Below are 13,863 nucleotides of genomic sequence, written 5' to 3'. Positions count from 1 at the left end.
CATGTTAGCGCATTGCCTTTCAAGAAAGTGGGAGCTTTCTTGACCTTAGAGGCCTCTATAAAATCCCCCCCCCCCCCTTCATAAGCTGTATTAAAGTGCTGGAGGAAAGTAAGAGCCTTTGTCTTATCCTCAAAACCGTTGAAAGTTTCAAACTTGACAACTACACCACCTTCTTTGTAGGCTTTTGGCTTTTCCAATGCTCCCGAATTATCATAGGGAAGCGTCTGCAACATGGGCACTGCAATAGGGATCATCGACACCCCTTGGCCATTGACATTTTGCGTCACTAGTGCAATATCTGCCTAATGGTCGAAGAAACCAGCCATGCCAAAATTTCCCTGTGGCACCCCAAACGGGCACTGAAACCCTTGCTGCATACCAATAATACCATACATGGGGTCTGGCATCATGTCTTGCATACCCCCAAAGACTGTTCTTGGCATATATCCTTGGTTTTTAGGTGCATAACTAGCCATGCTTTGAAACACTGATCCACCCCTGAAGTACCCAGGATGTACAGTGGGTGGTGGAAAAACATGAGGCATAGCCCGGAAATTAGTTCCCTATCCATTGAAACCAACATTTGGACTCCGAAAGGTGGTTGGCTGAACTGGTAAAGCCTGTGGAATTAGCGTCCTAGCCACCTGTTCGTGGACAGAATAAGGTTGCCTTGGAGCCCTAACTGACTCCGCAACATGCGAGTGCCCCTTGCCCTGCTGAGACGCATAAGGGACCTGGGCTTGAGCCTCAACGGGCTCTATTGCATTAGAAAGTTGCCTTTCGCTGTGACACTGGTGGCGCTTGTAGAAATTTCATAAATCTAGGATTCTACACCAACCGAGAAAGCACATTCATAGCAACCTTCAGTTGTGTCACCTGCACCCACTACTCACATACACACCATGTTCACTTATCCTCCAAAAATCATCCCCAGCCTCAATTTTGGGCATCCCCTCTTTGGATGAGACCTTCTGGAGTGAGTTTTGACCTGTAGGTTTCTCTCCTATTGCCATGTGTCCAATTTGCTTCTTTTGGTATAATTCCTAGTACCCACCAACTTATAAAGTCCTGTCGAGGGGCCTAAATGACTTTAACTGAGCCTAGCCACTTCTTTACTGGTCGGATTCTAGTGCCGATCTGCCCAACCATCTCGTGGCTGCATGGCCTTGAGTCCTACGGGTGAAACTCTCGGCCAATGGCCGTTTCACACTGGCCATGCAATGTTCGGGCATTTGTGATTTCAACATGAGGGTCCCAAAAAATCAAATAAAAATCATGCGAAAGAAACCGACAAATATATATATTGGTTGTCACAATCTTGTGACGGTGGCTGCTCCTTCCAGACCATAAACATTGATGTATAGGGATTCAAACAATTTCTCTTTTCCCTACATCGCTCAAATACCATCCGCAAGAATAGTAGATGTGTTTCTTCAAATGAATAAATATTGAAATCATTGATGAAGATTGCAAGAAATTTGTGCAAGAACTCATTGACAATCTCCATCACATAATAATCCAAATGGCATGACGAGATACATGAATGCGCCCCATTTAGTGATAAAAGGTTTTTTGGCCCTATCTTCTTGTGCAATTTTAGTTGGTTATATCCACTTTTTCATTCAGAAAGCTATACATCTTTTGTCTAGCTATCTCATCAAGCATCATGTTCGTGAATGGTAGTGGAAATGGGTCTTTGATAGTTTGAGCATTCGAGTTTCTATAATCCACACACACTCTAAGTTTACCGTTTTCCTTTGGAACTATCACTACAGGAATAAGAAGTCATTGCTTGCCACCTCTGTGATGAATTATGCCTTCAAAAGGTTGTCTATCTCTTCTTTTACCTTCTTAGCATAGTTCGGATGCATTCTGTATCTTTGCAATCTGATTGAAGGGCAAGAAGAAACTATATGATCTAGATACAAAGACCTCGCATGCCGCCTTGACACCTTATGAGATAGAGATCTTAACGGAAAGGGGAGAGCAACTGGAGCAAGAAGCAATTTATAGAATTATCCAAAAAGAAAATGCGACCTTCAACACTGCTCAACAGTAAATGGTGGCCAGACATGCACCACCACCAACTCAATTTTTTGAGGGACCTGAAGTAAAGAAGGCTCCGAACAAACCCAAGCGTAAGCGGAAAAGGTGATATTTGAAGAAATTTTGTGCAATTTGACAAAAGCAAAGGAGGATGTAGAGGGTGGAAACCAGTCCTTAGAGATGCCTTGGACGACAGGTCATCTTTGAAGTATTACCTTGAAGGCGTTCGAGTAACCTAACGGAGTTACCATCAGTTACTGACATGTATGACTGCTCCGATTAGTCAAAGCCCAATTGCAACACCTATAAATAGGTCCCATTAATCCTATTTTGGGATCGCTACTCATGTGTCCTTGATCCTTGTATCTTGCAGACCCTTAGTGAGTTTAAGAGCATTCGGTGCTGGGTTTTGTGTCAGTTGTACTTTTAGCTTAATCATTTCAGAGCCTTGTTCCGTGAAATCCTGTACTTTGAATCACTATCTGAATACAATTCCAGTTGTCACCTCAAGTCCCTATCATCTGAGTTTGTTATTTGAAATCAGTCATCTGAGTGAAGCTTGAAGTCCTCATCTGATCATTTGAACTTGACCAGTTACTCTTTAGAATAGCTGTCAAACGATCCAGCTCATTCTAGGCACCTTCCATGGCAGCGGTTTTGGTCATCCTCTTCAGCCTCTTCTCTCCCATCCTTCACCCTCCTATCCAGTGGTTGCCTCTTAGTGCGTCTTTTGATGCTATCTAGGGCTTCTTTGTTACTTCTTGGTTGGTTTTTTTCCTTTGTAACTGTTTGGCGTTGCCTATCTTTCAGAGGCTTTGGTGGATACCCTCTTCCTCCCCTTTCCTCCTACAAGAATTGCCAGGGCATTTTTCACTCTCACTAGGAGGGCTCTTAAGATGAAATCGTTTATTATTTTTAGACACAGATGGCTCTATCTGTGAGCTCATTCATGAATAGTTTTGTCTGAGACTTAAAGATAAATCTTCATTGCCATAAAGAGTAGATTGTGCAAAAAGTGGGGCAAATCCATCCCCAAATGATACAAGGGTGTATTGAGAATTTTTGAAATTTGAGTGGTATTTTGGTAATTTTCCCTTCATTTTTTTATGTTTTGGCCATTGCCTTTGTAATTGGGCCATCTATGTAATGGTTTTACTTCCCTTGCGATAGGCACCATTTCCAAGGGGGGGGTCATGTAATAGAATGGCAGCTATGCTTTTCTGAGAGAGAGAGAGAGAGAGAGAGAGAGAGAGAGAGAGAGAGAGAGAGAGAGAGAGAGAGAGAGAGAGAGAGAGAGAAGAAAAGGATTTTAACGTCGTAGAAAACTATCCCAAGAGACCTCAAAGATCTATCCGATGAGAGAGAATGAAATGGAAGTTATATTAACGAGTCAAAAAGACCTATGAGACCAAAAAGTTACAACCATATCAGCTGTGATACAATCATCTGAGATAAAGCATAAAAGGAAACATGAGAGAGAGAGAGAGAGAGAGAGAGAGAGAGAGAGAGAGAGAGAGAGAGAAGGAGAGAGAGGAGAGATCAAATGTTATATTAACGTCTTCAAAAGGCCGAAAGGACCTATGAGACCAAACTGTTACAAAATTGTGAATTTCATACCATGTCTGGGTACAAAAGACTAGAACAAAAATACTTCTACTACTAGAATCCATCCTCATCTGCACTCTGGATGTTGAGAGAGTATGGCTCGAATCCTCTACTGTAGTCTCGGTCGATGCTGTGTAGCCCCTCTCCTCAATCGTGGCCGTCTGGATCTCTGTAGCTCCAGTGCTCGGTCGATGACAGTGCCGGTAGTGGTCGAATGAGTGTGGGCCGAGCTATGTAGTGATGGCTGCTCCTTTGGCTGTCCCATATCTAGTGAAAAGAAATCTATAATCCATCTCTGGGACTGTCTTTCTCTAGCTCTCCCCAGTAAAGTGTCTCTATATCTGTGTAACTCAAGTAGATATATAGTTCAAGACATCTCTGATCCTCATAACTCATGACCCTAGAGAAAGGACCGAAACCCTCTTTGAATAAGCAGTGGAAACGGCCCCGAATCTCATAGTACACTGTGCAATGACATATGTAGTGTAGCCCTGTCTTTAACTCTAGTTGGCATAAGCGGCATATCCTGTTGTCTGTTGGTATCCCTCTGGATCTACCAGTCTCAATCTCCAGCTGATGTGAGGATGTGCGTATCTGATCAATGGCACACCGCAAACCATGAGACATACGTGTGTCCATGTAGCTGGGTCGAATCACAAACCCATCTCCTCTGAGGTGGAGAAGATGCTCTCTATAGAAAGCCATCTTCGTGCCCGACTCCTGTGGCGGCTCTATCCATGTCCTCCTGGTATCCAGCTGGATTAGGTCCTGATGAATGAGTCTAGTAATCTCCACCCGTGTAAGAGACATCGAGGGTGTTTGAAGAGAGTACTGGAAAGGGAGCAGCCTGTCATGGTGAAGCCATGCATCCGAAACCATGATGTCATTTGTGCATATCAGCCTGAAGTGTCCCCCTGAAGAGCTAACTGTGTGGAAGACTCAAGGGCCCGTCTAGCATATGTGTCTCTAGTAGTATCCCACAAGCTGTGCACAAAGGAGACTGATCTAATAAGTGCCTCAATCTCCATAGGAGGGGCAGCTAGCTCTCCTCGAATGATAGCGTGGGGTACGGAGGCCTTGGCTCTGATCACTCGAGAGATCATAGACGCCAAGGGCCTCTCCATACGTCTCCAACCATCTTGGCCTACAAAAGGTCCCCATATCTGCACCGCATACAACATATCTGAGGCTACTAAAGTATCAAAGAGCCATAACTTTGTCCGAGGTTCCTGGAGCTGAACCTGCGAACACATCCTCTCCAAGCCTCCCAAAGCCGCATAAGCTCTAGTCAGTCTAGTCTCTGTTGCTCTCCTCAAAGAAAACCTCGGCCCAATGAAGACAACCCCAAGGTAAGTGTATGCATCTGTATACTCCACAATCTCCTGACCATATGTGAAAGTCGGTGCTGATGTCCTGATCCATTGTGGTGTGGTGTTAAACACCATAACCTTGGTTTTACCAAGGTTTACAGACAATCCACTATCCTCTGCAAAACTGTGTAATGCATCCAACTGTCGTTGCATACCGTCTGGTGAGTGAGGGAGTCGAGATCAACACAATATCATCAGCATATAACAACAATGGGATCCACGTCCTTGCCAGTTGGGCACCTCTATCACCCTCTCTGTCAATGTAATCAGACACCTCATCAACATACATACCAAATAGAGTAGGAGACAATGGGCAACCTTGTTTCACACCAATGGTGGAGTGAACTAAATCAGATATCCCCTCCAGGGTGCGTACATGTCAAATGATTTGCGGAAATCCACAAAGCTACAATAAATCCGAATCCCATGTGACCTTCCCTCCTCAATAATGGCTCCAAGTGTCAGAATATGATCAAGAGTGGAGAAACTCCTCCTAAAACTGGCCTGGCCCGTTGCTCGTACACCCTCACCCTCTGCCCAATTACTCAATTGCTGCTCAAGAATGGATGCATACAACCGTGCCAATGTGTGCCCAACCATAATAGTGCGGTAATTCCCAGGCTTTGTAGGATTACCTCCCTTGAAGATAGGCACAATAGTAGACAACCTCCAAGTCTCAGGTAACCCCTCACACATGGCACGATTGAACAACACTGCAAGAACCTCTACCATCATATCTCTAGCATGTATAAAGTGCTCTGCTACTAGACCATCATGATCATATGCCCTACTGATCCTCATCCTGTCAATGGCTCTCTTTACCATCTCAGTGGTAAAGAAGGTGCTGGTAGGTGGGCATGGCTCTGTAGGATCTGGAAGGGGGTCTTGTCGAGGAACTGTATATAACGAAGTCGCATACTGGCCCCACACATCAAGAGAAGTAATCACTGGGGGAGGGGAGTGCTCATGAAAGAATCGCCATGCCTCTCTTGCGTCTCTACTCAAGAACAGCTGATACAAGTTTCGCTCCATCTGGGCCAAATAAGCTCGTTTCTTCCGTCGCACAAGGTGCCGGTAGGCAATCCGAGACTGTCTGTAAGTGATGACTCCTAAAAGAAGATCTATCTGGAGTTGGGCTCTCACCTCTCTGCACTCCTCATCATACCAACTATTCTGGGGCATGCTCCCAGAATGTCGCCTCCGACCCGGCTGAGTGTGTGGGTATGCGTATGATGCTGCACCATGCAGTGTCTCAGTCAGTAAAGTGGTGCACTCCTCCACTGAGAGACCAGGACTAGCTGTGCATAGACGGCTATAGATCTCCTCTGTATAAACCGAGTCAGTCTTTGGTGTAAATGTATGACGGGTTTAGGGTTGAGAGAGAGAGAGAGAGAGAGAGAGAGAGATGCTCTTAGCATTACAGTTTTTTATGTTCTTTGGAGAAATTGATTGCTAGTTTATCTGCATCTTATCTTATGGAGCAAGGGAGATTCACATCTGATGGGGGATTGTTACACTTCTGATCAGGAAGACAATTAACTCATGGATTGTTGCTCACAGGATGTTGCCACATGGGATGTCGAAACTTTACGTCAATTTGTGGTGAAAGTCTGAATTGTTGTTAGAGCCTAGTATCCAAATCTCAGTGAGGACTAGTAAGACTTCAAAATTCGGACATTGTAAATGGATAGTGGTACTAGAAAGGGTGTGTTTTTGGCTATGATGTTACTCTATTGAGTGTTGTCTCGCCAACGCCTTGTAAACTTAGTGCATTTTAGTAAATCTTACAAAGTGATCTCATTTTCTCTCTCTGTATGTGTGTGCGCACGCGCGCAAGTAAAGGATGGCTTGCACTCTTTTGTATTACATAATCAATTACAAAGCCCCAAGGCATCACAGAAAAAGCCGAAACTGGCAAGGAAAAAAACCTAACAATAACAACAAACCTTAGGGGGAAAACTACCAGTGATACAGAGTTACAAAAGAGGTCTAGGGGTGAAGGAGTGAAGGACAACTGTAGAAGCAAGCCTAAGCAGTAACAAGCCACTCGGACTTGCGATGAGGATGTGGAAAACTCCACCAAAGTGTCTCCAATGTCTGACTCTGGATCTCCAAGACCAAAAGGCACACACTAGTTGAAGAGGCATCACCGATTCACCATGCCACATCCACTTTGCATCAAAATCGGATTGGAAGGTACCTATATATATATATATATATATATATATATATCCAGCCCTTGTATGAGATTTATCATGATGTAACTCTCTGGTCTCATAGGTCATTATGGCCTTTAGAAGGCGTTAATATAACATTTCATTTCGCTCTCTCTCTACTTGCTTATGCGGCAACCTCTGTCAACCTGGCCCTTGGCAGGTGAGTGAGGCAGGTTGTGGTCACAGCAGCAAGCGAAGGATAGGGGCAAGTCAGACAGGAGTACGAGCAACCATACGCTCTACCATTCCTCCGGTATAGGTGGCAGCAAAGGTGTTGTTGCAGAATGTTAGTGGGAGGACGCATGACGTGACAAACGCTTGTGGGTGACGCTGTAGCCAGCACAAGTAGTGGTGCAGCAAAAAGAAAAGGCAGAAGGAATTAGTGTTGATGGCGGTGCTGGCTGGCAATGAACAGTCCAAGAACAACAGCGACAGCTAAGGCTGGCTAGAGTCGGCAGGCAGCCAAGAGGAGGTGGTGGCACGCTAGCTGTACGCAGAGAGGGATGGTTGACAAATAGTATTGTGCCTGTTGGCAAAGTTCTTGGGAGCCAACACGCAAGCCAGGGCCGACATAAGCGATAGACTAAGTATGGTGAGGATTGCAGAATCAGCGTTGTAATTGGCATGTATGCTACAGTACTACTTCATATCCACCTATCTCTCCTCTCTGCATATGTTGCAACAGTGGTGAAGGGCTTTACTCCGATTCCTGCATGATATAGGAATTTTTATTGCTTCCACAATCAAGGAGAGCACTGCACAAATCTTTTGAACGTTGAGCTCGTGACAGAGGACCTTTTCGTGACTGCATCAAGAATCAGACGTGCCGACCTTGGATGCCTGATAAAAGCTCTACTTGTAATGACCCAATCAATGGAACTGGCCTCCGATCCACCAAGATATTTTCTTGAGTACTTGCTAAAAAATGGCTCAAAAATGTGTCTCTAAAGTGTAGTACGGGGAGCAACTATTGCGGGGCGAAGAAAGAAGGTTGACCATTGCATTTATGTCCATTTCCTACATGACCAAGTTTCTTTTTATCTTTCAAGAATGCTGGTACTAGAGTAGTTGTCGGACCTGCTGCATCTAGACGTCCAAGCGAAGTCACGCATGGCTTCCGTGACTACAATACATACACTAAGGGTCTCAATATGAAAATCCACTCTCCAATGGCCAGCAACATTTTAAAGAGTTTCCTACTTCTTTTAGGTGTCAAACTCTAAACGTAAGAGATATCAGCTGGGTCATTACAAAGCATATCTGATGGTCTTCTGGTTTTGAAGTTACACCAGCCCTTTTGTCAAACATTACTGAAGCCATTGAAGCTTTCGCTTCTAGATTTCCAGAAAGGTGGCCCCTTTTTACGCCGGGGGACAACGAGGCCTTGATCGTCTTCACCTGGAGCTCTATCTGCAATAGATTGGAAATTAAAGCCCTCTGTACGAACTGCCTCACCCCCGAAAGGAAGCATTCAATATCCATCTTCGTGAAGGATAAAAAATGTACGGATGCCTTGATAGCTTCCATTGCAGACAATCTGTCCCACTTTTTGTCTCAATCCTTTTAATGATATGCAGGTACTTCCACATACATGTCAATTGGCTTTACAGTCGAGAGGAGGGATGCCATGAACATACAGCGTTGCTGTTGGACTGTCGCGGATGCCTGACCAAAAGTCTGTGGTGCAATGTCTTACATGTGCATTGCTGTGAGACCTAAAATTGTCACAACAATTTCTGTTCCAACTTCAAAACTTGTGAATCGTCCTGGTTAAACCCCATGTTCTTGTATCGGCAATGCTTTGCATAGAGGGGACTAGTTGGTGGTTGTTTGGAGCTAGAGCTTGTTAGTGCTAGTTAGCGATTGCACAATGCTCATGGCTTGCTTTGAGCTGAGAGTATCACATACAGAGGGGGCACTTTACCATGGAGTGATGATCCGAAATAGAGTGTGGTTACACATTGCATAGTTCTCACTCACATAACAAAGGCAAGTCAGCCTAGTTGTGAAGTGGAGCCTGCTGCATCTCCTTTCGTTAGGGTAGGATAGCCAGTAAGTGGCCACACCCCAAAATTTAAAAGCCAAGGACAAATTTAAACATGTTTTTCTCTAATCTGTTTAGCTTGTTGTGACACGAATGCGATTACCAAGGCACTCTAGTTATAGTGCGAGGACGAATGTAGAAACATTGGGTTATATCGGACAAATGGTTAATATTTTTATTTTACTTGCTTAAGGAAGAGTGAAGGAGAGAGAGAGAATAAGATTTTGGGATTTGGATGAACCGCGCGCGTGAGAGAGAGAGAGAGAGCTTGCACGTGCAATCTTCCAACGTAAGCTGCGTACGTGATTGCATTTGGAGAAAGGCCTTTCCTTTGCATCTGATGGAAACATCTCGTTGCTGACCTTAGGGTTCACATTCATACCCGTTATGGTCCTTTGGCTTGGTTGGTTGGTTGCAGGTAATAAGAGCTATCGATTATACTTTCTCTGGTTAGAGTTCGTATTTAATATTGAAGTTTTTTCGAAAGACATCTACACTATTTTCTAATTGCTGACAAAGCGGTAAAACTCTTACTAGAGTATAATCTTCTCTAAAGACATTATCGAATACTGTTTTAATGAGAATGGCTTCATTTTCTTCATGGTTTTTTGATGTGCTCTTTTGGCTTCAAACTTGGACTTTTTTACGCTCATCGGCTTGCTAAGTAGTATGTCCATACGCAATGGGCCTACTAACTTAACATTGAGTATGGTGCCTTGGTAAGGGCAGGCGTGCGCGCACACTTGGTCATTTACTCTCATCGACTTGATGAGGTAGTAGGACCATACTCGATGGGCCTACTACCTTAACCTTGAGTATGATGCCTGGGTAAGAGCAGGCGCGCGCACACTTGGTCATTTACTTGGATTTGATTGCATCAGCCTACTACTATTAACTGGCAAAGACACATGCGTGCACACACACATACACATGTTACTGTCCTTCCATGGAACTCTAGTTCATATATTCTTCACTTGCCCTGGTCATACCTAAATTATCTCATATTTTTGAGACTTTACTCACTAATTGCTTCAAAACATGGAACCTCATAACTAATGTATGTTGCTTGTGAATACCACCCATGGTGGGACTCCTCCCTTATTGTTTACCTATCAACATTAATTAACTTGCAACTCCTAAAAGCAATCCTTATTCCTTTACTCGAATGTGTCCTGTAATAGATTCTTTCTTCGTCCACACACACACACACACACACACACACACACACACACACTACTGACACTCCATGAAATATTCTTGGGTTTCCATAGTGCATTCATTTAGTCTACACCTGCCTTGGTCAAATCGAAATATATCCATATATTTATTTTTTAAGATACACACAAACTGTTTCCTAATTACTGTCCCTGTATATTGTTTCCTAATTATTGTCCCTGTATATTTTTTGTACTTCTTTTTTTCATCTCTCCTTTTTTCACTTTTTCTCTCCCCCCCCTTGCCTGCCAAGTAATAACCTTAAAAAAACCCTTCTCTGAAAGTGTCTACCTTGTGGGAACTCCCTCTTGGATTACCTATCAAATTTAATAAGCATGGACCATCCACTATGTAAATGGCACCCTCTTAAAAACATTTTTCTACAGCTACACGTTCCTCCCCTGTGCCAAAACGATGGACGACTCATTCTTATCCTCTATTTTTGTTGCTTAACATTCATTATCGTATCATAGTCTATGTACCCTATGTGGTGCATAATGAGAGTATCTACCCCTATTTGTGGATCCCATAGCTACCTGACCTTATCTTGTGCTAATATCGATGATGCTTGAAAGTTGGCACCTAGCTAGAATCCTCTCACAATTGGTTGCCATCATCTGTCTCTCGCTCTTTTTCCCTCTCTTAGCCTTGCAATACTTTCTGAGAGTGTGAATGTGAGGGAGGCTGTGCTTCCTTGTTGTGGCATAACATTGTCAGCTGTAACATGGAACCAATTGAAACTATTGTAACTTCACATGTTTTTTTCTCACTAATTTTATTTTATTACAATTAATGTTGGACTTTTGTTTGGTTTTAAATTATATCACCTGTTTGGTTATTAAGGCTTACTTGTTGAGTGATAATACGGTGCATCTGGAATTAATGGTTGGCTTTGTTGATTGTTGGCTAATTTAAATGGAGATCGGAACCTTTTTTTCAGTAATAAAACTAGTTTACTTTTTGTGGATGATAGTGATGTTTAATAGATTGAGATGATGTCTATCTAAAGTTGAGTACAACAGAAATTAGCCGGGTGGCTCTGATTTGGCTCACATAATGTTTTGCTCATGAGTTGATTGTGATGTGCAATATTTATCATGAAAGTACATTTTTACTCTTAAAAGGATATTGTCTTGTAGACTTATGAAGCGTGATGAATCCGTAGTGGAATTTTTTTGCCAAGATTAGCGGCAATTTTAAGCTACGAACCTTGTTTTAGAAGTTGCTACCTAGATACTCTTCAAACTTGGCCGTAGTCTAAATCCTTGTTCTTTTTGGACTAAGGGTGCCACTACTCCACTACTCTGTTTACATATGTATAATATGATTTATTGCTAATATTAAATTTTTAAAGTGGCTATACTTGTGCTTGGTAAAAGGTGGGTGCTTTGACTGATACACGAATGATAGACTAAGGATAAATGCACATTAACTTAGGGTTGGAAAATATCATGGACTTTCAGAATAAGGAATATATTGTGTTCACTAAAATTCTGACTAGAAGTGGATTACTTTGCTAGCTAGGTGCCTTCACTAGTTGATACACTTTTTATACTTAAATAGAATCATTGGAATGATATTTCATTCTGACCATATTGTATAAAAATGACTCTGATCTTGAGTCATTTTGTACAAACCATTGTCCAGTTGTCTAAAGCCAACTATCTTTTGAGCTTTATGTTCTTTTGAACTTTTGAACTTATATTAAGTTTAATATAGCAACACATACACACACATAGTTACATTACCTCACATGGTGAGGCATCAAACCATCAACACTACTCTATCCAAAAGTTTATCCTTCTTACTAACTCTCATTTTGTGATAGGTAGCATCATCACTGGTGGGCGAAGATTAACATCAACAATATTAGTGAGGGATATGTCATTAAGCTATACCCACGCTATCAACTAGATTACCATGTATATTTTCCTTGCATTGTCCTCAATAGGTGAATCTGGATTATGCTATGGATAAAGGAGCTCATGGTTATATTGTCATGAGGGTGATTAGAATGAAGTTTTACCTTGCACATTTCTCAATGGTGAATCTACTTTTTTTTAGATTCATCTAAGCATATCTTATTGTCTTCCTCCACTTGGGGGCATGGTGGTGTGGGAAGTTCCCATCCTTCAACGAGGAAATTACTGATTTGGAAAATTGTTTATGGTAACTTACTTGGGTTGCCCCAAGCAACTGCCACCTTGTGTAAAATGGGGCCCTCCTAACTATCAAATATGTTGTTTTCAGTCAATTTGAGCACTCCTTTGGCTTTGAAAGCTCCTCATAACAATATAATCAAGAGTTAAGTTGATGTAAGGACTTTTTAAAAGACATACATATGATAGGACACGTTTATGTCCTGTTAGGTTACCAAGCTAGTGTTAATGAGAAATATTTTGTAGTCGTCTATTGCCCACCTTTTCTTAGATTTATGACTTTGTGAATGTCGTACATTTGATGTAGGTACTCCATTCATCATGGCTTGAAAAGTCACAAAATTAGAGCGGGCATTTTAGAGGAGTTCATATGCATGCAGCTTCATTCTGCTCAAGATGATAATCTCAGCAAGAGCATGCCATAACAAATTCTAGGGTATGTTACTATCTTGACACCCATTTATCATAGGCTAGTTCATCGATCTCATCTTGGTCCGAATTCGATGATGCCATGTCCCAATTCATTTCATCATCACTCCTCATTGTGAAGCAAGGCTATCATGGGTTTATGGTGGGTGGAAGTGGTCATGCACTACCATTGTTGCAATTAATGATGGGGCATGAATTAAATGCATGTTCTAAAAAACATACACTATATTTGGCACACTCATGATTAAGTCAATTCTTATGGTTGGAATAAATGAAATCGTAGGTAGACCAGTTGCATTGGCAATTACCATGAGAGGTAGCAATTCATAACACTCAAGTGAGACCGCATGCTAGAGTTCCACTTTATCTCCCCCATATACTTTCCACCACATTGAAGCTGAGTACTTCTTGATTGCTTCAATGTACCATGGTATTAAAGTTATAGCATCTCAAGTGAATAGCCCAATGTGATCTCAATATTTATTTTGGCTTTACGTATTTATTGTACTTATGTCAAAGTCTTGGGTAGGGAAATTTTCTAAAGGGGGTACTTAAGGACCCCCAAGCTAGTATATAAGGAACACCCAATCCCCATTGTGTATCATTGATTAATTGCCCAGTTGGTTGGTTCAATGGTCTCTCTCTCTCTCTCTCTCTCTCTCTCTCTCTCTCTCTCTCTCTCTCTCGTATTCTCTCCATTCCTTAACGCCTCTACATTGTCAACTTTGACATGGTATCAGAGCTTTGTGTTCCATGATCTCAGCAGGACTAGCACTAGG

General features: G+C 42.5%; 1 protein-coding gene and 1 pseudogene across 7 annotated transcripts in view; one reads left to right on the top strand and one right to left on the bottom strand.

Moving 5' to 3' along the window:
• LOC147458746 (uncharacterized) overlaps positions 1-13,466 on the top strand; it is a 69,480-nt gene extending 56,014 nt beyond the window's left edge. The window contains exon 7 of one of the 7 annotated variants that reach the window (XM_086510185.1): positions 12,963-13,466. In XM_086510185.1, the coding sequence (XP_086366311.1) occupies positions 12,963-13,001 (39 nt within the window). In that variant the 3' untranslated portion in view covers positions 13,002-13,466. The other 6 variants (XM_086510186.1, XM_086510182.1, XM_086510187.1 and 3 more) reach the window with 6 other exon arrangements.
• LOC147458747 (peroxisome biogenesis protein 16-like) lies at positions 8,055-11,369 on the bottom strand (annotated as a pseudogene).
• Positions 13,467-13,863: the final 397 nt, after the last annotated feature.

This window comes from Adiantum capillus-veneris, chromosome 4 (genome assembly GCF_014529385.1).
Source record: "Adiantum capillus-veneris isolate H3 chromosome 4, ASM1452938v2, whole genome shotgun sequence".
NCBI lineage: Eukaryota > Viridiplantae > Streptophyta > Polypodiopsida > Polypodiales > Pteridaceae > Adiantum > Adiantum capillus-veneris.
The sequence above is the reverse complement of the archived record's forward strand: the minus strand, read 5'-3'. Positions and strand labels throughout refer to the sequence as shown.